Below are 26,708 nucleotides of genomic sequence, written 5' to 3'. Positions count from 1 at the left end.
CTGCAGTGTCTAGAATATTCAGACACTTGGTTCCCTGATCTTTTTTAAAACAAGTTGGGATACGGTCTTGTGCTATTCCTGGCCAGGGTGAGGAATTAGCATCGTGTACCTTCAACTCCATCAGTGGGCCATTCTTCATGTGCTCCCCTGCCTCAGCTCAACTGGACAGGGGTAGAGTTGCTGCCTCACAGCGCCGGAGTCCCGGGTTCGATCCTGACTACGGGTGCTGTCTGTGCGGAGTTTGCACGTTCTCCCCGTGACCTGCGTGGGTTTTCGCCAGGTTCTCCGGTTTCCTCCCACGCTCCAAAGATGTACAGGTTTGCAGGTTAATTGGCTCGGTAGATTGTAAATTGTCCCTAGTGTGTGTTTGAGATAGCGTTAGTGCGCGGGGATCGCTGGTTGGCGTGGACTCGGTGGGACGAAGGGCCTGTTTCTGTGCTGTATCTCTGAACTAAACTGCTGCTGGAACCCTTACCCATTCCTCACCCACTTTTAAACTCAACTGTTCCAATACAACTCATCCAGCTGCAACTTCCAGCAGCTTCATCTTGTTCAAATTTGCTCTCCCTCTATCCCAAGTAGAACACAAACAAGGAACTGCAGATAGACACAAAGTGCTGGAGTGACTCAGTGGATCAGGCAGCATAAGATCATAAGTGATAGGAGTAGAATTAGGCCATTCGGCCCATCAAGTCTACTCCGCCATTCAATCGTGGTTGATCCATCTCTCTCTCCTAACCCCATTCTCCTGCCTTCTCCCCATAACCCCTGACACCTTTGCTTCTCTGGAAAACATGGATAAGAGGTGTTTCCAGTCAGCAACCCTTTTCAGACTCTCGACCGGAAACGTCGCCTATTCTTTTTTTCCAGAGATGTTGCCTGACCCTCTGTGTTACTCTGTGTTACTCCAACGCTTCAGAAAAAATAGATCAGCCGCAATCGAATGGAGCAGCAGACTCGGTGGGCCAAATGGCCTAATTCTGCTCCGACATCATATGGCCTTACGGAAGGGAGGACTATGTGTGGCAAAATTGGAGGTGGCAGCTAATGATTAGTAGATAAAGAAGATGGTGGGAGGTGCACCCTCAAGTACTCTGACAGCATCTCCAGTTGGAGACAAAAACAGCATTATTCTATTTGCCATGGAGTTACCATTGAGAAAACACCATTAGTGCTGATTAAAATGTATTGGAAATCAATCCTTGCTTGAGCATACTTCTCCCTTACAAAGGAGTGTTCTTGTAAAATGCATCCCAATCATTTGTTTAAAAAAAGATGACAAAATAGATAACTTTGCAAAAAAAAATGTGGTTCACGGATAGAAATGGATGCAGTCTTTTGCACTCTGCAACCTTCAATGAATATTGAGTTTTGCAAAATGCTGGAGTAAGTCTGTGGGTCAGGCAGCATCTCTGGCGAGGAATAGGTGATGGTTTGGGTCGAGACTCTTCTTCAGGCCTTCAGTCTCGACCCATTCCTTCTCTCCAGAGATGCTGCCTGACCCACAGACTTACTGCGTATCGCGTGTCTATCTTCGGTGTAAACCAGCATCTCTGGAGTTCCTTCCTACACATTGAGTTTTGCAAGTTCAGGCGAACTGCCCTCTTATCGTTTCCCATTATCGTGCTCACAACACTCTCTCACCCTGTTGCTTTTAAATGCCTCACTTACAGCCAGTACTTGTACTCCATATCACCTGATCTCAGTGGCGCTGCTGGTAGAGTTGCTGCCTTACGGCTTCAGCGACCCGGATTCGATTCTGACCTTGGGTGCTCTCTGTGTGGAGTTTGCACGTTCTCCCTGTGACCACGTGGGTTTCCTTCGGGTGCTCCGGTTTCCTCCCACACCCAAAAGACGTGCGTGTTTGTCGGCTAATTGTCCCTCTGTAAATTGTCTCTGATGTGTGGTAGAACAGTACAGTATAGGAACAGTCCCTTGTCCCACCATGTCCGTGCCGAACATGATGCTGGCCTCCTCTGGCAGCTCGTTCCATACACCCACCACCCTTTGTGTGGAAAAAGTTACCCCTCAGATTCCTATTAAATATACCTGATCTATTCCTCTCATGATCTTATACACCCTTCATCCTCCTGCGCTCCAAGGAATAGAGTCCCAGCTAGTCAACCTCTCCCTGTAGCTCAGACCCACGAGTCCTGCCAACATCCTCGTAAGTCTTCCAGCGTTTCAGTTCTTGTTTTGCAGCAGAGCTGTTTCCCGAAACGATGTGGTGGTGAATGATGCAAAACGTAGAGGACTTTTGCTGATTGCTTGTTAAACTTTGCAAAGGCACCAACTTGATACACTTCAATAATTGAAAATAATTGCCTTGAGCACTGAGAATGAACGTGAACAAGAAGGAATTCAAAGTTGGTTTAACGATGATGCCCCTGTCATAAGCCGCTGAAGTACTGTACAAGTTCAACAATCTATTTATATAAAAGAACTGAAATGCCAAATACCATGATTAAGAACAAGTGCAATGCTATATTTGTCGATATCCTGCTACCCATCTTAAAAATAACTTGGACATCGAGTTCTAAATGTGTATCAAGTCTGGGCACTCTGAAAGATGCATCTAATTTTATACGGCACGTTTTTATACAACTTACCAAACAGTTGCAGTTTATGCCCCAGATGCCATTTTGTCAGAGTGATCTGTACATTGTTTTCGCTGCAACTCTGGACGAGCTGCGAGGCAGTTCTGAATGGTTAAGCAACAGTCTCAAAGTATAGAAACCACAAGAACAAAGAGTATTGAGCAGAGAAGTTGCAGCTATATAAGACATTGGCGAGGCCACGTTTAGAGTATTGCGTTCAGTTCTGGGCGCCAGGTTACAGGGAAAAATGTTCTCAAGCTGGAAAGGGTGCAGAGAAGATTTACGAGGGTGTTGCCAGGACTCGAGAGGCTGAGCTACAGGGACAGATAGAGCAGGCTGTGACTCTATTCCTTGGAGAACAGGAGGATGAGGGGTGATCTTACAAAATCATGAGAGGAATAGATCAGGTAGATGCACAAGATGTGTCTGAAGAAGGGTCTCGACCCGAAACGTCACCCATTCCTTCTTTCCAGAGATGCTGCCTGACCCGCTGAGTTACTCTAGCTTTTTGTGTCTACCTTGGGTAGAGGCACAGAGTCTCTTGCCCAGAGTAGGGGAACTCCAGTACTAAAGGACGTAGTTTTAAGGTGAGGGGGGAAAAGATTTAGTAGGAACCTGAGGGGTACCTGTTTCACACAATTGGTAGTGGGTGTATGGAATTAGCTGCCGGAGGAGGTAGCTGGGGCAAACGTTTAAGAAACATTTATACAGGTACATGGATCGGAAAGGTTTAGAGGGAAATGGGCCAAGTAATGCAGGCAGGCAGGACCCGTGTAGATGGGACATGTTGGTCGGTGTGGGCAAGTTGGGCCGAAGGTTCTCTTTCCATGATGTATGACTCTGTGACTCTCACTGCGGATGCTGGTTTATACCAAAGTGAGACACAAAGTACTGGTGTAACTCAGCAGACAGCCTCTCTGGGGAAAGAAGATGGGTGATGTTTCCGGTCGGGTCTCTTCTTCAGATTGGGAGTGGTGGGGGGGGGGGGGGGGGGGGGGGAGTATGAAGAGCTAGAGGCGAGAAAAGATCAGGAGCAATCAGGACCAGCTACAAATGACCCCAAGTAGGGTGGTGCCTGGTGGGGAGCTTTGGAACTGGTTCTCTAGAGGGACATTAGGAAATGCAGGCACAAAGTGCTGGAGTAACTCAGCAGGTCAGGCAGCATCTCGAGAGAACATGGATAGATGACATTTCAGGTTGGGATCATTCTTCCTACTGGTTCAGGTCCTGAAAATATTCAGTGGATATTTTTAAGGGAGAGATAGATGGATTCTTGATTAGTAAGGGCGTCTGGGGTTATGGGGGGAAGGCAGGAGAGTGGGGTTGAGAGGGAGAAATAGATCAGCCATGATTGAATGGCGGAGTAGATTTGATGGGTCGATTGGCTTAATTCGGCCCTTTATGACCCGAAACATCACCTATCCAATTTCCCCAGAGGATGCTGCCTGAGCCGCTGAGTTACTCCATCACTTTGTGTCTTTTTATTTTGTAAACCAGCACCTGCAGTTCCTTACGTCTCCAGGTGAAGGCGGATCGGCCCGTCCGATCAATGTTTTGGACTTCGATTCTACTAAGCCGGGTTTTGATTCAAATTTATTGACGACTGAAAATTAAATTTTCACAGAATCTGCAGATAGCCTTTTGTGTGGCAGTGAAATAAAGGCATATGTAGCCAGCACATTGGCCACTCCCTTTTTGCAGTGAAATTTTGTATTGCTGATTTGAGAGAGCAGGACCAATGAAAAGCTCCCACTGTACCACTGTCAGACCATTCGTCTTCGAAACCCAACTGCATTCTCTTCAGCACAGTCACGAGAACGTACTGATATAAATGGATGGGCTTTCCCGACTAGATTCTGTTTTAAAAATCTCCGTACAGCAAACCTGCTTGCTGCACAGCTGACTGCTTTGCAGGTGAGCTCTGTTTGTGAAGGTGTGTGTATTATGCGAGACCTGGAAGCCGCCTCTTCTTTTCTTGGGTCTGCAGTCTGACCCCGTCCTTCAGTTTACCTGTCCTGCGTCCTGCGAGCCTGACCGTGAGCGAGAGTTGGTCAGTCCGAGGCGATTGTCTTGCCCCCACTTCCTCAGTGCACTGTTGCAAGGACACTAGGTCATTAACATACTCAGCTGTGTGTGTGTGTCTGCATCTGGATCTCAGGCTGTGACAAGACTGGGCATTTTGAGCTGTCGAATCTGCACACACTCACACCCAGCACTTCACGCAGGGGCATGTGCTGAAGGATTGCCGAGAAACAGGATGTTATTTTTTCTCATCGGACTGCAGTGATTTTCAAGGCAGAATAACTGGACAGTGAGGACACACACACACACACACACATGCACGCGGGGAAAGAAAAGAGAAATCCAGCACTCAAGCTTTGCTTTTTTTTTTGTAGAAGGACTCTGTCTGTGGAAAATTACAGTGTGCAGTCGTTCAGGGAAGAAGCCAGCTGCTGAAACATAGACTTGTGCTGAGAAAAGGAGTGTCGCTGGCTGACTTAACGGGGGGAAAAATAAAATAAAAAGTGTTCCAGTTTGACCGAACAGTGGGGGAAAGCATCCTGCTTGGATTGTTCGTCACTGAAACTGTGTGTGCGTGAGTTGCCTTGCCTTGGCTGGCAGTGCAGGCTGCTTTAGATGAACGGATTTCAGAGCACGTAGCTCTTTTCCTGGTGCTGCTGCTGCTGCTGCCACTGCCCTCTCCAACATCGTCCTCAGCCACTGCTGCCGTTTCTCACCCGAGTCAGAAGAAGACACACCAACCGAGGAAAGAGGGGGGGGGGGGGGGGGGGTGGCAAGGAAAATGCCAGCGATCCTCGTGGCCTCGAAAATGAAGTCGGGACTGCCGAAGCCTGTCCACAGCGCCTGCCCCATCCCGCAAGCAACAGCCAGGGCCCTGCAGCAACAGCCTTGTTACCTGAAGCTCGGGAGCAAGGCAGAGGTGACCAAGCCGGCGTACTCCAACAAGTCTGCCCACGGGCTGGACACTAAATGGGAAGGACTATTGCAAAGCAAGCTCGCCCCTGCTGACAACGGCTTTGACACGCAGGTCAGGATCATTCTCACGCCTCTCAGAGGTGCTCTCGGCGTGTGTGTTTAATTAAAAAGAGCAAGTGTATATTTCAGGTATCGAGCAGCACGGTCTTAATAATGCCCGTCTTAATATAGTGCGGTGCACTGTGACAGCGTGTCGGGTTGCATTGGCCAGGTGCCGTGCACTACATTGTCAGTGGCATATTCTGCCCTGGCCACTGGTCAGTGTGACCTGTCAGGCTGCTGGACGTGGGGTAGATTGTTGGGTTATCACCAGAAGCTGAAGCAATTATTATTCCCCCACCCCCCTCCCCTGTGCCTAACATTGGCATCATTATTTGTGTAAAGATAGTACTGGAATCTCCTCACTGGCTCCTTACCCGAATATGACCCCCACTCACAGTTTGGACCGAGAGAAGCCGACTGACGAGAAACCATGTCGTTTTCACCCTTCATCTTTGATAAAAATGAATGTGAACAATGACGGCTAGTTCAGTGAATGTGGACGAGACCAGATCACGCCTGTAAAACCGGCTGCTTTAAATAACGTCAGCCTGTCTCGAGATTTTTTGGCTGATTTCAGGCAATGCCTCCTCTGAAATTGTACAAAACCGAATCAAAAATCTTGTCAGATTTATTCTGTAGTTTCATGTTGCCTTCTGAGGTTTTTCACGGAAAGCTAAATTAGGTAATGTTTCACATGGCACTCAGAATAGTAACCAGCAAATGACCAAGGTTGCTGTGAGCTTTCGTTTGTCCTAAAACAGCATTGCCTATTTTGGGCAAATAAAATTGAGAGAATGTTATGTGATAAGGAAATAAAAGGCAGGCTTTTATGTCTTTTAACCCATGAAATACTCAAAATAAAAGCTGTATTGTAAAAAAAATGTTTTTCTCTCTCTACCATACCAATGACTGAAGGTGTTAACTGTTTGGTCGTCATTGTTGCAATGCTTTTCCACTGAAGATGTCCGTTCCGAATTCCACTTTGACATTACAGCTCAAAGCACAATATATTTAGATAAGGAATTGTCAAGTGCTCTTGCAGTGTCGAACTGACCATAGGGAGATGTGAGGATGTGCTGAGCAGGGTTGCTTCAAGGGTGGTTGTCAGTCTGGAAGAAAGATGGCTGGAGAATCTCACTGCAGTTGAAATGTGGCATTGCCATCTCCCTGTATTGGGATGGTTTGTCAGAGATGGATTTGGTGTTGGAAAATGACTGAAGGAACGCCTTAAATCACAGATGCCATTAAAATGATAATGGAATACAAAATGTGATAGAATGTTTTATCTGCCTGTGAGGAAATGGAAAAGATATATTCTAGATGACAGAAAAAGGAACTGCAGATACTGGTTAATACACAAAAGGACACAGAGTGCTGGAGTAACTCAGCGGGTCAGGCAGCATCTGTGGAGAACGTGGATAGGTGATGTTTCACAGAGTGCTGGAGTAACTCAGCGGGTCAGGCAGCATCTCTGGAGAACGTGGATAGGTGACGTTTCACAGAGTGCTGGAGTAACTCAGCGGGTCAGGCAGCATCTCTGGAGAACGTGGATAGGTGACGTTTCACAGAGTGCTGGAGTAACTCCGCGGGTCAGGCAGCATCTCTGGAGAACATGGATAGGTGACGTTTCGGGTCGGGAAGATTTTTTTTGAAATTCATTTGCTTCAAGAGGCTTGGAGGTTATACATGAACGAGGAGTAAAAGATTAATGGTAAGAGATGTGGGGTCGAAACCAGTGAGAATGCTTTAGGTAGAAGATTATGAGACTATAGATTGTCGAAACAAGGAACTGTCGAAGGTTTATTATAAAAATGACACAAATGCTGGATTAAGTCAGTGGGACTGGCAGCATCTATGGAGAACATGGATAGGTGACGTTTCGGGTCGGGACCCTTCTTCAGACTGATGGAGGTGGGGGGGGGGGGAGCTGGAAGAGAGGAGGGACAGGACAAAGACTGGCAAGTGATAGGTGGATACAGGTGAGGGGAGGGGGGGTTGACAGGCAGATAGTTAAGACTAAAGGCAGAGACGAAAAGACAAAAGATGTGAGAAAAGGATAGAGAGTTGCGAATTGTGAAGCAAGAGGAACCAATGTTAGTTTAGTTTCGAGATACGGGGCGGAAATAGGCCCTTCGGCCCACTAAGTCCGTGCTGACAAGCAATCCCTGTGAACTAACACGATCCGACACACTAGAGACAACTTACAACTTTTGGGTGGGTTTAAACTAAGTAGTGGGGGGGGGAGGGGTTGACAAATTGGCAATATGAAGATGGAGTTAAAGGGGAAGCGAACACAGGAAAAATTGCAAAGGACTCTCGAATAAATGGGAAGGGAAGTTCTAGAAGGGATAAGAGAGTAAGGTCAGGGCCAATTGTGACCGGTGTGAGAGGGGAGGTGAATACCGAAGTTAAAGTGTTGTATTTAAATGCGCGAAGTATAAAAAATAAAGTGGATGAGCTTGAGGCTCAGTTAGACATTGGCAAGTATGATGTTGGGGGAATTACAGAGACATGGCTACAAGAGGACCAGGGCTGGGAACTGAATATTCAGGGGTATACGACCTATCGAAAAGACAGACAGGTGGGCAGAGGGGTTGGGGTCGCTCTGTTGGTAAGGAATAATATTCACTCCCTTGCAAGGGGGGACATAGAATCAGGAGATGTAGAGCCAGTATGGATAGAAATGAGGAATTGTAAGGGTAAAAAGACCCTAATGGGAGTTATCTACAGGCCCCCAAACAGTAGCCTCGACATAGGGTACAAGTTGAATCAAGAGCTAAAATTGGCATGTCGCAAATGTAATGCTACGGTGGTTATGGGAGATTTCAACATGCAGGTAGACTGGGAAAATCAGGTTGGTAATGGACCCCAGGAAAGAGAGTTTGTGGAGTGCCTCCGAGATGGATTCTTGGAAACAGCTTGTACTGGAGCCTACTAGGGAGAAGGCAATTCTGGATTTAGTGTTGTGTAATGAACCTGATTTGATAAGGGAACTCACGGTAAAAGAGCCATTAGGAGGTAGTGATCATAATATGATGTTTTAATCTACAAATTGAGAGTGAGAAGGGAAAATCGGAAGTGTCAGTTTAACAGTATAGCAAAGGGGATTACAGAGGCATGAGGCAGGAGCTGGCCAGATTTGACTGGAAGGAGGCCCTAGCAGGGAAGACGGTGGAACAGCAATGGCAGGTATTCCTGGGAATAATGCAGAAGTTGCAGGATCAATTCATCCCAAAGAGAAGGAAAGATTCCAAGGGGAGTAAGAGGCACCCGTGGCTGACAAGGGAAGTCAAGGACAACATAAAAATAAAAGAGAAGAAGTATAACATAGCAAAGAAGAGCGGGAAGCCAGAGGATTGGGACTCTTTTAAAGAGGAACAGTAACAGCAGTAACAGGATCGTTCCTTTCAGAAAGCCTTCGACAAGGTCCCACATAGGAGATTAGTGGGCAAAATTAGAGCACATGGTATTGGGGGTAGGGTACTGACATGGATAGAAAATTTGGTCTCCAAATTTGAGGATATTCTTGCTATTGAGGGCGTGCAGCATAGGTTTACTAGGTTAATTCCCGGAATGGCGGGATTGTCGTATGTTGAAAGACTGGAATGACTAGGCTTGTATACACTGGAATTTAGAAGGATGAGAGGGGATCTTATTGAAACATATAAGATTATTAAGGGGTTGGACACGTTAGAGGCAGGAAACATGTTCCCAATGTTGGGTAGTCCAGAACCAGGGGCCACAGTTTAAGAATAAGGGGTAGGCCATTGAGAACGGAGATGAGGAAAAACCTTTTCAGTCAGAGAGTTGTAAATCTGTGGAATTCTCTGCCTCAGAAGGCGGTGGAGGCCAATTCTCTGAGTGCTTTCAAGAGAGAGCTTGATAGAGCTCTTAAGGATAGCGGAGTCAGGGGGTATGGGGAGAAGGCAGGAACGGGGTACTGATTGAGAATGATCAGCCATGATCACATTGAATGGTGGTGCTGGCTCGAAGAGCCGAATGGCCTACTCCTGCACCTATTATGCACCTATTGTCTATTGTTACTGCAGCCAATTAACCTCCAAACCTGTAAGTCTTTGGAATGTGGGGGGAGATCGGAGCACCCGGAGAAAACCCACACAGGTCACAGGAAGAAAGTGCAGACTCCACACGGACAGGACCCATGGTCAGAACCAAACGTGGGTCTCTGGCGCTGTAAAGCAGCAATTCTGCCACTGCGCCCTCGTGCCACCCAAACATAGGTGGAAGGGGAGAGGGAGGGAGGTAATGGGTGCGTGTCCACGTGGGTCACAGGACGGGAGAGAGGGAGGGGGTAAGGGAATGACCTATGCAGCCAACAGAGGCAGAAACCTTCCGAACACTCACCAGTAAATTGAGAGGGATGGTTAAAGGAAGGACGGACAAAGGAATTTGGCACTTGGGAAGGAACATGAGAGGATAAACACCAGTATGGATTGACTGGGTCAAATGGGCTTCATCACTGCTATAATTTACGTGTAATGTCTCTGTTCTGTGGCAGATACCCACCCATCTGGTGTTTCTTCTGCACGTCGTATGATCTCGGCAATGCAGACCACCGCTGTGCTAGTTACAAGGTGGTTTAGGCAACCTGCCATGTTGTGTGTGTGTAGCCAATTTATAGAATGTGTGCAGTCCCAGTGGTTCACAGTGTGTAGGCTGCCTGTTTAAGCTTTGAACAATGTTGTTCATGTACTCGACAGAAACGTTTCCTTCTCACGTTACCACTGCCATGCAATTGTTACAGCACAAATGGGAGGCCATTCGGCCCACCGTGTCTCTGCCCACTCCTGGTAGAGCAATCCTGTTTGTCCCAATTGGTAGCTTTTTCCACATTGCCTTAAAAACTATTCTCTCTCAAGCACCGTTCAAATTTTCTTTTGTCGACATCAATGAATTTATACTACGTCCATCAAATTCTAGATTACAATTACTCTGCAACCATTTTTTGAGGCACGTCCTCCTTATATTTTTCATCCCAAATTTTACATCCGTTCCCCCTCATTTTCGAACAATCTGCCGAAAGGAATAATTTGCCTCTAATTTCCCCCTCTAAACCAGTCGTTAAGTTGTTCTCCATCAAATCTCAGTTCGTTTCTCCAAGGAAAGAGGACTAGAGTCAGGAAGTCACGATGCTGCTCGAAAGGACTTTAGTTAGGCTGCGTGTGCATTATTTTGTGCAGTTTTGGTCGCCCCCTTTACAGGCGGGATGTTGAAGCTTTGGCAAAGGATGCAGAGGAGGTTTACTGGAATGTTGCCTGGATTAGGGGGTATTAGCTACAGGGAGAGGTTGGACAGACAAGGATTGCTTTCTCTGGAACGCCAGAGATTATCGGGAGACCCGACAGAAGTTTATAAAGGCATAGATGGGCTGGAGAGACAGAACCTTTTTCCAGGATGGAAAAATCAAATACCAGAAGGCATAGCTTTTTGATGAGAGGGACAACGTTTAAAGGAGAAGTCCAGGGCATTTTGCTTTTAAACAGAGGGTGGTGAATGCCTGGAACATGCTGCCTGGGGTGGTGGTGAAGCCAGATACATTAGTGGCATTTCAGAGACGTTTGGATTGGCACATGGATACGCAGGGAACGGAGGGATATGGATTATGTGCAGGCAGATAAGAGTTGGTCTTGGCATCATGTTCGGCACAGACATTGTGGGCTGAAGGGCCTTTTCTTGTGCTGTACTGTTCCACGTACAATGAGTGCCTTGAACACGCTGCTGGGGGGTAACAGTAGAGGCAGATAGAGAGTGGCATTAAAGAGGCTTTTGGTTGGGCACGTGAACATGCAGGGAATGGAGGGATTATGGATTATGGACCACAGATAAGAGTTCGCCTTAGCATCATGTTCATATTTATGTTCATGTTCATAAGTGATAGGAACAGAATTAGGCCATTCGGCCCATCAAGTCTACTCCGCCATTCGATCACGGCTGATCGCTCTCTCCCTCCTAATCCCATTATCATATCATATATATACAGCCGGAAACAGGCCTTTTCGGCCCTCCAAGTCCGTGCCGCCCAGTGATCCCCGCACATTAACACTATCCTACACCCACTAGGGACATTTTTTTACATTTACCCAGCCAATTAACCTACATACCTGTACGTCTTTGGAGTGTGGGAGGAAACCGAAGATCTCGGAGAAAACCCACGCAGGTCACGGGGAGAACGTACAAACTCCTTACAGTGCATTCTCATGCCTTCTCTCATAACCCCTGACACCTGCACTAATTAAGTTCAGCATGGACATCGTGGGCCAAAGGGCCTGTTCCTTGCTGTACTGTTCTATAAACGCACCCTTCTCCTTGTCCCGCGGTACATCTTATCCCCATCTCCTCCAGTGCGCCCATATCCTTCCGACACTTTGGTGACCAGAGTTGAATGCAATACTCCTGTTGTGACACAGTCAGTGATTTGTATAGTTTCCACACAATCTATCTGCTTTTTGTACTCTATATTTATGAGTTCCAGGATCTCGAATGCTTTACCAGACACTCTTTGAAAAACACTACGATTTCCTAAGATTTATGCAGTGTGTACAAACAACCAAACAGAATTGCTGCTCAGGAGCGGTGTACACGCACATGTGCAATAAATATGTACAATTTTGGAACATAAGATTGTTCGGGCATGATGGCATAAGCCGTCATTGCATGGTGGTAAGATGCAGGCAATAATGAGACATCTTTAAAGCATTTACTGGCTACAATCTTTATTTACTAATTTAGAGATATAGCGCGGAAACGGGCTCTTCGGCCCACGCGCCGACCAACCCCGTACACTAGCGCCATCCTACACGAGGGACAATTTACAATGTTACTGAAGCCAAATAACCTACAAACCAGCACGTCTTTGGAGTGTGGGAGGAAACTGGAGCACCCGGAGAAAACCCACGCGATCACAAAGTCCCTGCAGACAGCACCCGTAATCAGGATTGAACCCGATTCTCTGGCGCTGTAAGACAGCAACTCTACAGCTGTGCCACCGTGCCACCCCTCTGGGTGCTATTTTTACTTATTTCTTCCACTGATCCGACCAGTGTTGGTACCATTATAGATGCACGTGCTTCAGAGGATAATTTAATCTTCATTTCTTAAGTCATTCGTGATCTTCAAACACATTTTTTGCAAATAGGGCAATGAAATGTAAATGATGAAGACGTTTACATTACAACCTGTCAGGACTCTATCTTCCAACATGGTTTTATTTGACCCTAGGTCCCTTATGTATATTCTATTTACAAAATGAAGACGGCTTTTTCTTAATCCATTTTGAAGCATAGAATTTTTGAATTTGACCTGTCCTTTCACGGAACTTGTTCATTCATCTGTGAGACCGAGGAACAAGAAATGTTGAGCAGATCAGGTTTTCTGTACCAGTTAGAGTCATAGAGTCGCACAGCGTGGAAACAAGCCATTCGGCCCAACTCGTCCACACCGATCAACATGCCCCATCTACTCTAATCCCACCTGCCTGCGTTTCACCCATATCCCTCGAAACCTATCCTATCCATGTATCTGTCCGAATGTTTCTACGATACGATACGATACGATAGAACTTTATTTATCCCTGCCTGACCCACTGAGTTAATCCAGCATTTTGTGTGTCTGATTGATGGTGACCCTCCCTTGCTACAGATCGGGGCTACAGGAGGGTGGGAAGGGGGGGGGGAGAAGGTAAGGTGGGGGTGGGGGAGGCTTGGGAGACCCTTCTGTTTTTACATTCAGCATTGTTATCATCATATATTTTCCCAGTAGGAAAATATACGATGATAACGACGCTGAATGTAAAAACGGAAGGGTCACACTGTTTTTTGGAGATGAATATTGCCTTGCACGGGGAGGGCACTTAACACCAAATACTGGATGTTGTATTCAGAACAAAATGAACACTTGCGCACCATAAAATCCTGAAAGTAATGGATTCGCAATTGTTGTGTAAAAAACACAATTTTTTTTGAATTTTATGTACCATATGTAGTTCTTCAATTGTGGTGTGTCCTCGGGAGATGGAACATTTCACTGTTCAAGAGACTCGGGAGTGTTTTATTATCGTATGTCCCAGACAGAACAATGACATTCTTACCTGCAACGGCACAACAGAATATGTAAACCAAGTACTCTGCAAAATAATATAATAAACGAGAACGTTTTCTAATATATATATATATATTCTTTTTGTGCACAACCCGCAGGCATTGCCACTTTCATTTCACTGCACATCGAGTATGTGTATGTGACAAATAAATTTGACTTGACTTGACTTGACTTGATATGTATGTGTGTGTGTTTGACAGATAGACACAAAATGCTGGAGTAACTCAGCGGGACAGGCGGCATCTCTGGAGAGAAGGAATGGGGGACGTTTTGGGTCAAGAGACTTCTTCAGATTGTGAGTCAGGGGAGAGGGAGACACAGAGATATGGCGGGGTAAGGTGTGAAAACGAGACATCAAAGGGGACGAAGCTCAAGGAAAATGTAGAATAGATCATTGTTAGCTAAGGGAAGGTGACAACAAACCACACAAATATATGTGTGTATATATATATATATATATATATATATATATATATATGCATACACACATTATAGAAAGGATACCACATTATAGAAAGGATGTGATTGCTTTGGAGAGGGTGCAGAGGAGATTCACCAGGATGCTGCCAGGGATGAAGGGCCTCGGCTATGAGGAGAGACTGAACAGACTGGGGTTGTTTTCCCTGGAGCAGAGAAGGCTGAGAGGGGACATGATCGAGGTGGACAAGATTATGAGGGGCATAGATAAGGTAGATGGCGGGGAACTTCTTCCACTGGTGGAAGGTTCAACAACGAGGGGACATAGATATAGGGTAAGGGGAGGGAGGTTTCGGGGGGATGTGAGAAAGAACTTTTTCACCCAGAGGGTGGTTGGAGTCTGGAACTTACTGCCTGGGGTGGTGGTGGAGGCGGGAACACTCACAACATTTAAGAGGCATTTGGATGGGCACTTGAAATGCTACAACATTCAGGGCTACGGTCCAAATGCGGGAAAATGGGATTAAAATTAGACTGTGTTTGGTAATGGGCAGCGCGGACACGATGGGCCAAAGGGCCTCTTTCTGTGCTGTAGGACTCTATGACTCTATGACATACATACATACCCAGTCTGAAGAGGGTGTCAACCTGAAATGTCACCTATACCTTTTCTCTAGAGACCCGCTGAGTTACTCCATCTTTTCTGTGTCTATCTTTGGTCTCACACACACACACAAACACACGCACACACGCCCATTTGGTCATAATGCAGAGAATTCGCAAATTCAGTGCCCAAATGCAAAATCAATAAGATCATCAGTTCCCACATGCCGGCCAGAAGTTTATTGCCATTGAATCTGGACGTGTGTCTGGAGGTTGGGAGGATTGAAGTGGTGAGAAAAATCTAACTGGACATTTGTGATTCGTGTGACCTGTTGGGCGATTAATTCCGTCCCGTGTACAACGTGTGAGGAAGACGTCTGAACGTAACTGAAATACCAAAGCAAACATTCCTAAAGCCTCCACTTCCCCTCTAAACTATGTAGGAAGGAACTGCAGACGTCAGTCTGAAGGAGTGTCCCGACCCGAAACATCACCCATCCCTTCTCTCCGGAGATGCTGCCTGTCCCGCTGAGTTACCCCAAGCACTTTGTGTCTCTCCCCTCTAAACTAAACATTTCAAGAAGTTTTTCGGCATCTTCATAAGTTTCCGAAGCTCCAAATCTATGAATTTGATAAATTGAGTTTTTGAGTTTATGAGTCTATGAGTTTGCTAAATTGTGAAGTCAGGCAATATTCGGGCCACACATGGTGCTATTGTTTGTCATTATGAATGGAGATTTGAGAAGTTGGGATGATTTCCCCATGTTCATCATTTTAGATTGTTACTGAGGCTTGAACTGAAGCATCTTTAACTTGAGCGACTTTTGACCCTTGCCTTTAGGATTGACTAAGGTAGGTACTCCTTCTATGAAAACAGCAAGGTCAAATTGAATACAGGTGCTCCCCGGCTTACGATGTTTCGACTTGCGACAGTTCGACGTTGCGATGGTGCAAACGACAGTGACCCGTATCGAGCCGCCGCTGGCTTCCGGCCACGTGATCGCGCGTATTACAGTGCATTTCCACTTACAATACTTTCAGTTTCCGATGGCTTTCTCGGAACGGTACAGGGCCCTAGTGAGACCGCACCTGGAGTACTGTGTGCAGTTTTGGTCTCCAAATTTGAGGAAGGATATTCTTGCTGTCGAGGGCGTGCAGCGTAGGTTTACTAGGTTGATTCCCGGAATGGCGGGACTGTCATATGTTGAAAGACTGGAGCGACTTGGCTTGTATACACTGGAATTTAGAAGGATGAGAGAGGATCTTATCGAAACGTATAAGATTATTAAGGGGTTGGACACGTTAGAGGCAGGAAACATGTTCCCAATGTTGGGGAGTCCAGAACAAGGGGCCACAGTTTAAGAATAAGGGGTAGGCCATTTAGAATGGAGATGAGGAAAAACTTTTTCAGTCAGAGAGTTGTAAATCTGTGGAATTCACTGCCTCAGAAGGCAGTGGAGGCCAATTCTCTGAATGCATTCAAGAGAGAGCTAGATAGAGCTCTTAAGGATAGCGGAGTCAGGGGGTATGGGGAGAGGGCAGGAACGGGGTACTGATTGAGAATGGTCAGCCATGATCACATTGAATGGCGGTGCTGGCTCGAAGGGCCGAATGGCCTACTCCTGCACCTATTGTGTATTGCCCATTGTTTCCAATCCACTCCCTGCACACTGGGGGGGGGGGGGGGGGACAATTTACAGAGGGCCAAATAGCCTACAAACTTAGGTCTGGGGACGTGGGAGGGAACTGGAGCAGCGGAGAAAACGCATAAGGTTTGGAAAACTCCACACAGGCAGCCCCCGAGGTCAGGGTTGATCCCGGGTGTCTTGCGCAATGAGACAGCAGCTCTACCAGCTGAGCCACTGTGCCACTCCCACAGTAGAGATATACTATTATATAGGAAGCGATTAGGCAGGTTAGATCTGTTTCCGATTGCTCTCTCAAGGAATTGAGCCAGAAGGGTCTGGACTCATTGTGTACCGTGGGCTTTATTTGCTAAAATACATTAACTCTGTGTCCATTTCCACAATATGCTCAAGTCACAGAGCATGTAAATCAATGGGGAAGTGTTGTAGACTTGACGCATTGTGATTTAGCTCCATTTTTGTTTGTGTGTTACAACAGTGAGATGGAGATCTATATGTTATGCCAAGCAGAGGAACAGAATAAATGAAGTAGGTTTTAGGTTGCATATATCTTGATAGCACATACCTTTACAATGACTCCATGTCAATATTCACTTGCACAATATGTTAGTCAATGAACCTCTGCACATCAGAGCACATATTTCGTCTGTACAAATAGCTTTAAATACGTTGCCTTTGGGAATAAGATTTTTTCAAAGTAAACCTTTAAGTTTCCGAATTTCTATTGTCACCTGTGAATTTTGGTTATTATATTGAAATACAACTATCTTTTTTTTTCTCTTGGAATATCAATGGCCAGTTATAACTTGCATAATTTAAAGCAATCACGTAGTAAATACAGGGTAGATCATAAAAATAAGGCAATTATAAAAACTAGAGAAAACTGAAGCAGAGATGAGGAAATCTAAGAAAGAATGTTTGATGAGATGTTGAATGTTTGAGAGAAAGTCGGCATGGGGAAGTTGGGCCGAATGACCTGTTTCCATGCTGTACGACTCTAAGACTCTAAAATTAGAAATAAAAGTAGAACAAATAAATTATAGGTACAATAGTTGTAAGGGAAAATAGTTGCAAATCACATCAATGAAGATAGAAATGCTACTAGAAAATGGTTGGTGATCCATGGACTATCTTTGATCAGACTTTACTAGCTTTACCTTGCACGAAACGTTATTCCCTTATTATGTATATATACACTGTTAATTGCTCAATTGTAATCATGTTTTGTCTTTCTGCTGACTGGTTAGCATGCAACAAAAGCTTTTCATTGTACATTGGTACACGTGACAATAAACTAAACTGAAACTAATCTGAACTGAGGTTGTGTTGGAAAGAATTGCAGATGTTGGTTTAAATCGAAGGTAGACACAAAATGCTGGAGTAACTCAGCGGGTCAGGCAGCATCTCGGGAGAGAAGGAACGGGTGACGTTTTGGGTCGAGACCCTTCTTCAGACTGGAGGGTCTCGACCCGAAAGGTCACCCATTCCTTCTGAACTGAAGTTGACTTGGAATGGTTGGTATTACTTTGTGTCACAGAGGAGGTATTTTAAACAGTGAGAGAACTCTGAAAGATTGGTGCCCTACATTTTATGAAAGCTGTTTGTTGTTCAAAGAAATGGGATTGATAAATTTGCGTAAGTTCAGGGTTAGCAAATCAATGTTATCAGAGAGAACCTTGAAAAGAAATAATAGAGCCTCTGAGGATAAGTTTAGAAAATTCCATGTAAAGAGACTAGTGTGTGAGAACTGGAGGATGACAAATATGATTTGCCTTCATCATGAAAGGATCTGGATAAGCTGGGAAATGGTGCAGCACTTGAACTACTCAGTGATAAGCTGGGGTACTGTAAGGTGAAACTACTTTGCATCTGAAGAATTGTGTCCCACACAGATCATCGAATGATATCAAGCTCAAAGCTCTACTGTGGAATAATATTCATAAGTTCATAAGTGATAGGAACAGAATTAGGCCATTCGGCCCATCAAGTCTACTCCGCCATTCAATCGTGGCTGATCTTTCTCTCCTAACCCCAATTCTCCTGCCTTCTCCCCCATAACTCCTGACACCCGTACTAATCAATAATCTATCTATCTCTGCCTTAAAAGGATCTGCGTGGGACAAAATTCTTTAGATGCAAAGTAGTTTCACCTTACAGTCCCCCAGCTTATCACTGAGTAGTTCAAGTGGATTTAAGCATAAAGATAAACTTTATATTGGAGGTGACCATCATATCAGAGTCAACCTTTTCATGTTCATAAGTGATAGGAGCAGAATTAGACCATTCGGCCCATCAAGTCTACTCTGCCATTCAATCGTGGCTGATCTTTCTCTCCCTCCTAACCCCGATTCTCCTGCCTTCTCCCCATAACCTCTGACACCCGTACTAATAAAATGACAGAATTGGACAGTCAGAACCTTTTTCCCAGGGTGGGAAAATCAAACACTGGAGGGCATAGCTTTGTGGTGAGGGGGGCAAAGGTTCAGGGAGGTGTCCGGGGCAGGTTTTGTTTTACAGAGAGAGAGAGTGGTGCATGCTTGGAACATGCTGCCAGGGGTGGTGGTGGAGGCAGATACGACAGTGGCGCTTGGACGTTTGGACGGGCACATGGATATGGAGGGCTATGGATTATGCGCAGGTGGATGAGTGATGGTCTTACTGGTTTATATCAACCACAGACACAAAATGCTAGAGTAACTCAGCGGATCAGTCAGCATATAGATTTTTGTTTAGATTTTAAAGATACAGCGCAGAAACAGGCCCTTCGGCCCACCGGGTCCGCGCCGCCCAGCGATCCCCGCACACTAACACTATCCTACACCCACTAGGGACAATTTTTACATTTGCCCAGCCAATGAACCTACATAATTAACCTCCTGCACGTCTTTGGAGTGTGGGAGGAAACCGAAGATCTCGGAGAAAACCCACGCAGGTCACGGGGAGAACGTACAAACTTCGTACAGATGGCGCCCGTAGTCAGGATCGAACCTGAGTCTCCGGCGCTGCATTCGCTGTAAGGCAGCATCTCTACCGCCGCGCCACCGTGCCGCACAAAGAAAATGTCCTGTTCTTGTGCTGTACTGTTCTATGTTCTATGTGCATTTTCAGATATTCACTCTGTGCGTATGATGTGCTTGTGTGGAGAGCAGGGAATTTTCAATGGTATCAGTTACTGTGTAATATATTATTGACTCTTGGGTTTTGCTAACATGAATGTGCAGCAGCAAGTGATGTGGACACAGTAGCGGGAGTTGGCTTCAACCTGTTCCTGCATAACGTACAGTGGAGAAACCCACCTGGGTAACGCAGTGCATCTGGCAATGGGAAGGTTCCACCTGCAAGGGTCCCTTTTATCTTGGGTTGGATAGCCTCCAACTGCCACCATCACTACCTTGGTGCCTAGTGAACATCAGGCAAGCTCTACACTCTTGTGTTTCCATGCCTGCCTATACATGAGCCACTTGGGTCCCTCTCCATAAGAGGTGGGATCTCATTGAAGCCTACCAAGTAATTAAAGGTGTAGGAAGGAACTGAAGATGGACACAAACTGCTCGAGTAATTCAGCGGGACTGGCGGCATCTCTGGAGAGAAGGAATGGATGACGTTCTTCCCAGCTGTTATCAGGCAACTGAACCATCCTATCAACAATAGAGAACAGCCCTGTCTACCTCATTGGAGACCCTCGGACTATTTTTAATTGGACTTTACTGGAATTTACTGGTCGAAACTAAATGTTATTCCCTTTATCCTGCATCCGAACGCTGTGATCGGCTCAGTTGCCATCATGTATAGTCTTTCCATTGACTGGTTAGAACGTAACAGGAAAAGCTTTTCACTGTACCTCGGTACAAGTGACAATAAACTAAACTAAAGTCAACTTTAGAATGGAGATGAGGAAGAATTTCCTTTGTCATAGGGTGGTGAATCTGTGGAATTCATTGGCACAAATGAATGTGGAGGCCAAATCATTGAGTATTTTTAATGCAGAGGTTGATAGGTTCTGGATTAATAAGGGTATCAAAGGTTACGGGGAGAAGTCAGGAGAATGGGGTTGAGAAGGAAAATAGATCAGCCATGATCAAATGGTGGAGCAGACCTGATGGACTGAATGGTCTAATTCTTTTCCTATATCTTAAGGTCTTATGGCGTAACTTTTTAAACAAGATCACACATGTTTCATGTAAGAGACAGAAATAGGAGTCGGTTGCTCAGTTTCTTACACATGGTCTGACATTCAGTAAGGCTGACGATTTACTTCCCTGTCTCTTTCAAGTTTCCTTTAGAGATACAACATGGAAACAGTCCCTTCAGCCCACCCATTCCACGCCGACCATCGATCACCTGTTCACACTAGTTCCATGTTATTCCAATTTGGCAGCCACTACCTACACTCGAGGAGCAATTTACAGAGGCCAACCTACCTTCAAACCAGCACGTCTTTGGGATGTGGTAGGAAACCGGAGCACCCGGAGGAAACCCGTACAGTCACAGGGAGAACCTGCGAACTCCACACAGTTAGCAGCCGAGGTCAGGGTTGAACATAGAAAAATAGAAACATAAAAAATAGGTGCAGGAGTAGGCCATTCGGCCCTTCGAGCCTGCACCGCCATTTAATATGATCATGGCTGATCATCCAGCTCAGTAGCCTGTACCTGCCTTCTCTCCTGGCACAGTAGACTTGATAGGCTGAGCAGCCTAATTCTACCTCAATATTTTATGGTGGACGGGATCATGAACAATAGCGAGATAGAACCCAGTTCTCTGGCTCTGTGAGGCAGCAGTTTAGTTTAGTTTGGAGATACAGCACAGAAACAGGCCCTTCAGCCCACCGACTCCACACCGACCAGCGATCTCCGCACACATTAACACGATCCTACACTGGGGACAATTTTTACATTTATACCAAGCCAGTTAACCAGTTAAAGTACAAACTTTTACGTCTTTGGAGTGTGGGGAGCAACCAAAGTTCTCGGAGATAACCCATGCAGGTAACGGGGAGAACGTACAAACTCCGTACAGATAAGCACCCATAGCCAGGATCGAACCTGGGTCTCTGGTGCTGCAAGGCAGCAATGCTGTCAGCTGCCACCAGTCTGCCACCACAGTGCCACCAGTAATAACCTCTGAGCCAAAGATGGACTCAAAATGCTGGAGTAACTCAACGGGTCAAGCAGCATCTCTGGAGAACATGGAAACTTTTCGGGTCGGGAGCCTTCCCCAGACTCCTCCTCCCCACTCCTAACCTCTGATCGCCTAATTATTCAAATTTCTATAGATCTCTGATGAAATATATGCCAAATACAAGGTTAAATGACCAGCGATCATCTCATACAATATCACCATCCTACACACTAGGGACAATTTTACAATTTTACCGAAGCCAATTAACCTCCAAACCTGCACATCTTTGAAGTGTGGAAGGGTTAGATAGAGCTCTTAAGCTCTTAAGGATAGCGGAGTCAGGGGGTATGGGGAGAGGGCAGGAACGGGGTACTGATTGAGAATCATCAGCCATGATCACATTGAATGGCGGTGCTGGCTCGAAGGGCCGAATGGCCTCCTCCTGCACCTATTGTCTATTGTCTATTGAAACCGGAGGACCTGGATAAAACCCACATGCACCCTAGTCAGGATCGAACCCGGGTCTCTGGCGTTGTGATGCAGCAACTCTACCGCTGCACCACCGTGCCTTCCTTCCACCTGTTACAGGCAATCATATTAACGACTGAATTACTTTCTGCCTTTCCCGCTTTTCCCAAAGGGCATTTATTAACATAAATTTATTAATTTATGTAGTGGCTCGATAGCAGATTCTATTTTGGGGAAGGGTGTTTAGTTTAGATTCGAGATACAGCGCGGAAACATGCCCTCCGGCCCACCGAGTCCGCGCCGACCAGCGATCCCCGCACACTAACACTATCCGACACACACACCAAGCCAATTAACCTACAAACCTGCACGTCTTTGGAGTGTGGGAGGAAACCGAAGATCTCGGAGAAAACCCGCGCAGGTCTCGGGGAGAACGTACAAACTCCGTACAGATAACACCCGTGGTCAGGATCGAACCCGGGTCTCCGGCGCTGCAAGTGCTGTAAGGCAGCAACTCTGCCGCTGCGCCACCATATGTGTCTGACATAAATCTCCATTGGTTGTCAGACGAGCAGCAAATAAAGTCACATTATGTCGTAGATGGACCCCAGTGTGACTGTTAGTGAAATGCAACGGGAGACTTGCATTGTGTTCTGCAGTGTATATTTAGCTCAATAAGGTTTCCCTGGAAACTAGTGTGTTGTGCTCGGAGTTTGTGTGAACAGGCACGCCCACTCAGTCATGTTTGTTGCTTATTAAAGCTGTTGAGTGGGCCATTACACTTTGCGAGCGGTGCTGTTTAGTTACTGGAGTTGGCAGATCTCCTGGATCTCGGGGTAATGTAATGCAGATACCTCCCCTGCCCATTAAATGAGGAGCATGCAGAGCAACCACAATGGCAGAGAGAACATTGATGGGCTGCAGAAATAAAAACACCGAAGATAGCAGAGGCAGGAAATCTGTGTCAGTATTGGAGCCTGGCAATCATCTTCTCGAAAAACAATGAGATCCAAATGCTTGCTAAATCAACATCGACGTCAACCACTGCATAGCCTCTCTCCTCTCAGCTCTAGGGGCGGCATGGCCGAGCTGCTGCCTCACAGCGCCAGAGACCCGGGTTCGACCCTGACTACGGGTGCTGTTTGTACGTTCTCCCTGTGACTGTGTGGGTTTTCACCGAGTGCTCCAGATTCTTCCCACACTCCAAAGACGTGCAGGTTTGTCGGTTAATTGGCTTTGATAAAATTGTAAATTGTCCCTAGTGTGTAGGATAGTGCTAGTGTCCGGGGATCACTGGTCGGTGCGGACTCGGTGGGCAGAAGGGCCTGTTTCCGCGCTGTATCTCCAAACTAAACTAGACTCTGCTCAAGTCTCCCTTCAAGGTTGAATTGTGGAATTCTCTGCCACATTCCAGTCTCAGGGCTGTTGTACTAAAACTCTATCTACTCCCAAAGGTGAATGCAAGAAACATCCCACTATTTTCAATATTTGGGAGCTAAGTACGTTTGTAGGTTAAATGTGTCGGAAGGAACTGCAGATGCTGGTTTACAGCGAATATAAAACACAAAATACTGGAGTAACTCAGTGGGACAGGCAGCATCTCTGGAGGAAAGGAATAGTTGATGTTTCGGGTCGAAATCCTTCTTCAGACTGAGAGTCAGGGGAGAGTGAAATTAGAGGTATGTAAAGGTACAATGAACAAATTAGTTTAGTTTAGTTTAGAGATACAGCGCGGAAACAGGCCCTTTCGGCCCACCGGGTCTGCACCGACCAGTGATCCCCACACATTAACACTATCCTATACTCACTAGGGACAATTTTTACATTTACCAAGCCAAGCTACAAACCTGTACGTCTTTGGAGTGTGGGGGGAAACCGAAGAGTTCAGAGAAAACCCACGCAGGTCACAGGGAGAACGTGCAAACTCCGTGCAGGCAGCACCCGTAATCGGGATTGAACCCGGGTCTCCGGCGCTGCATTCACTGTAGGGCAGCAACTCTACCGCTGCGCCACCGTGCCGCACATGAAAGAAAGGTATGAAAAAAAAATCAAGGCCAGCAAGGGTGATCAAGGAGAGGTGGAGCCCACAACGGTCCACTGTTGGCTGTGGAATAGGTGAAAACTAGGGGGTACGAACAGTGAAACCAAGCATGACAACAGTGAAACTAGTAGGACGACCAGGGTGGTGTAGGACGGAGAGAGAGGGAATGCAAGGGCTACTGAAAATGACAGAAATCAATATTCATGCCGCTGGCTTGGAGGCTGCCCAAGTGGTTTTGTAGGTTAATTGGCTTCCGTAAATTGTCCCTTGTGTGCAGAAAGTGAGATAACATAGGCTGATCGATGGTCGGTGTGGACACGGTGGGCCAAGGGGCCTGTTTCCACGCTGTATCTCTGAACTTAAACATCCCTTCACACCCACAGAAAAAAATAGAAACTGGTTTTGGCTGGTGTACAATATTTTTGCAGTATTGTGCAAATTATAACATTTGCATGTTGAAGTATTGTCATAAGCAGCTTAGAACCTGTCAAATCGAAATAATGTACAATATTTTGTAAATCCCAGAGCAGCAAACTGAAGTACATATTTCTTAAAACCAGAAAGCTCAAGTTGAAATTCACATGAATAACATCTGCATCTCCGTCTGTAATGATATATTTATTTCTGCATTGGAAATGCAGAGTATGAACATTGACTTCTCCAACTTTAGATAGTTCCTCTGTCCTTCTCTTCCTCTCCCCCTTCCCACTTCTCCCACTGTCTTCCTGTCTCCACCTATACCCTTTCTTTGCCCCGCCCCCCTGACATCGGTCTGAAGAAGGGTCTCGACCCGAAACGTCACCCATTCCCTCTCTCCTAGATGCTGCCTGACCTGCTGAGTTACTCCAGCATTTTGTGATATCTGCATTGGAAATGATCAATGAAAGCTGTTTAGTCATCGGGTCATACAGTGTGGAAAAAGGGCCTTCAGCCCAACTTGCCTACGCTGACCAACATGCCCCACTCGTCCCTTCCCACCCAAACCACCCCCTCCCCAGGTACTTTCCCCAGCAACCACAGGAGGTGCAACACCTGTCCCTTTACCTTCCCCCTCGACTCCATCCAAGGACCCAAACAGTCTTTCCAGGTGAGGCAGAGGTTCACCTGCACGTCCTCCAATCTCATCTATTGTATCTGCTGTTCCAGGTGTCAACTTCTCTACATCAGCAAGACCAAGCACAGGCTCGGCGATCATTTCGCTGAACATCTCCGCTCAGTCCGTCTTAACCAATCTGATTTTCCAGTGGCTCAGCACTTTAACTCCCCCTCCCATTTCCAATCTGTGCAAATTGGAGGTACAGCACCTAATATTTCATTTGGGCAGTTTACACCCCAGCGTTATCAACTTCAGATAGTCCCTGCTTTCCCTCTCTATCCCCTCCCACTTCCCAGTTCTCCCACCAGTCTTCCTGTTTCCTACTACATCCTATCTTTGTCCCACCACATCCCCTGACATCAGTCTGAAGAAGGGTCTCGACCCGAAACGTCACCCATTCCTTCTCTCCAGAGATGCTGCCTGACCTGCTGAGTTAATCCAGCATTTTGTGCCTATCTTCCATTTAAACCAGCATCTGCAGTTTTCATTCCTACACTAGTCCCATACCCCACTGAGTCTGTCCTATCCATGTACCTGTCTAAATGTTTCTTAAACATTATGATTGTACCTGCCTCAACTACCTCCTCCGGCAGCTCGTTCCACACACCCACCACCCTTTGTGTAAAAAAAGTTGACCCTCAGGTTCTTATTAAGTCTTTCCCCCTCACACCTTAAACCTTTGCCCTCTGGTTTTTGATTCCCCAACTCTGAGTAAAAGACTCTGTTCACTTACGCCTATGTATTCCTCTCCTGAGTTCATTTCTGGTTCATTGTGGGAAAAATCTTTCCAAGAGCTGGAATTTGAATTGTTTAATGTTACGCAAGTATTAGAATCGAGCGGGTTAAGGAAAACATGGGCAGCACGGTGGCATAGCGGTAGATCAACTGCTTTACAGCGCCAGAGACTCCGGTTCGATCCTGACTATGGGTGCTTGTCTGTACGGAGTTTGCACAATTTTGGTCTCCTAATTTGAGGAAGGACATTCTTGCTATTGAAGGAGTGCAACATAGGTTCACCCAGGTTGGCGGGACTGACGTATGATGAAAGAACAGGTCGACTGGGCTTGTATTCGCTGGAATTTAGAAGGATGAGAGCGGATCTTACAGAAACATATAAAATTCTTAGAGGATTGGACAGGGTAGATGCAGGAAAAATGATATCGATGTTGGGGGGAGTCCAGAACCAGGGGCACAATTTAAGAATAAGGGGTAGGCCGTTTAGGACTGAGATGAGGAAAAAAAATATTCAGAGCCAGAGTTGTGAATCTATGGAATTCTCTGCCACAGAAGGTAGTGGAGGCCAATTCACTGGATGTGTTCATGAGAGAGTTGGATTTAGCTCTTAGGGCTAAGGGAATCAAGGGATATGGGGTACTGATTTTGGATGATCAGCCATGATCATATTGAATGGCGGTGCTGGCTCGAAGGGCCAAATGGCCTACTCCTGCACCTATTTTCTATGTTTCTCTGTATGTTCTCCCTGTGACCTGCATGGGTTTTCTCCGAGATCTTCGGTTTCTTCCCCCCACACTCCAAAAACCTACAGCTTTGTCGGTTAATTG

At 46.2% G+C, this 26,708-nt stretch overlaps 1 protein-coding gene across 8 annotated transcripts in view; it reads left to right on the top strand.

Moving 5' to 3' along the window:
* The window catches only part of nav2a (neuron navigator 2a), a 592,633-nt gene that overhangs the window by 246,528 nt on the left and 319,397 nt on the right, over positions 1–26,708 (top strand). For 4 of the 8 annotated variants that reach the window (XM_078415512.1, XM_078415511.1, XM_078415509.1 and 1 more), the window contains exon 1: positions 4,540–5,646. The exons of 2 other annotated variants lie outside the window; for them this stretch is intronic. In XM_078415512.1, coding sequence (XP_078271638.1) covers positions 5,401–5,646 — 246 coding nt within the window. In that variant the 5' untranslated portion in view covers positions 4,540–5,400. Of the gene's footprint in view, positions 1–4,397; positions 4,512–4,539; positions 5,647–26,708 lie in introns of those variants that run through there. 2 more of the 8 variants (XM_078415510.1, XM_078415515.1) reach the window with 2 other exon arrangements.

Source organism: Rhinoraja longicauda, chromosome 18 (genome assembly GCF_053455715.1).
Source record: "Rhinoraja longicauda isolate Sanriku21f chromosome 18, sRhiLon1.1, whole genome shotgun sequence".
Taxonomy (NCBI): domain Eukaryota; kingdom Metazoa; phylum Chordata; class Chondrichthyes; order Rajiformes; family Arhynchobatidae; genus Rhinoraja; species Rhinoraja longicauda.
This window is presented reverse-complemented; position numbering and strand designations above follow the sequence as displayed.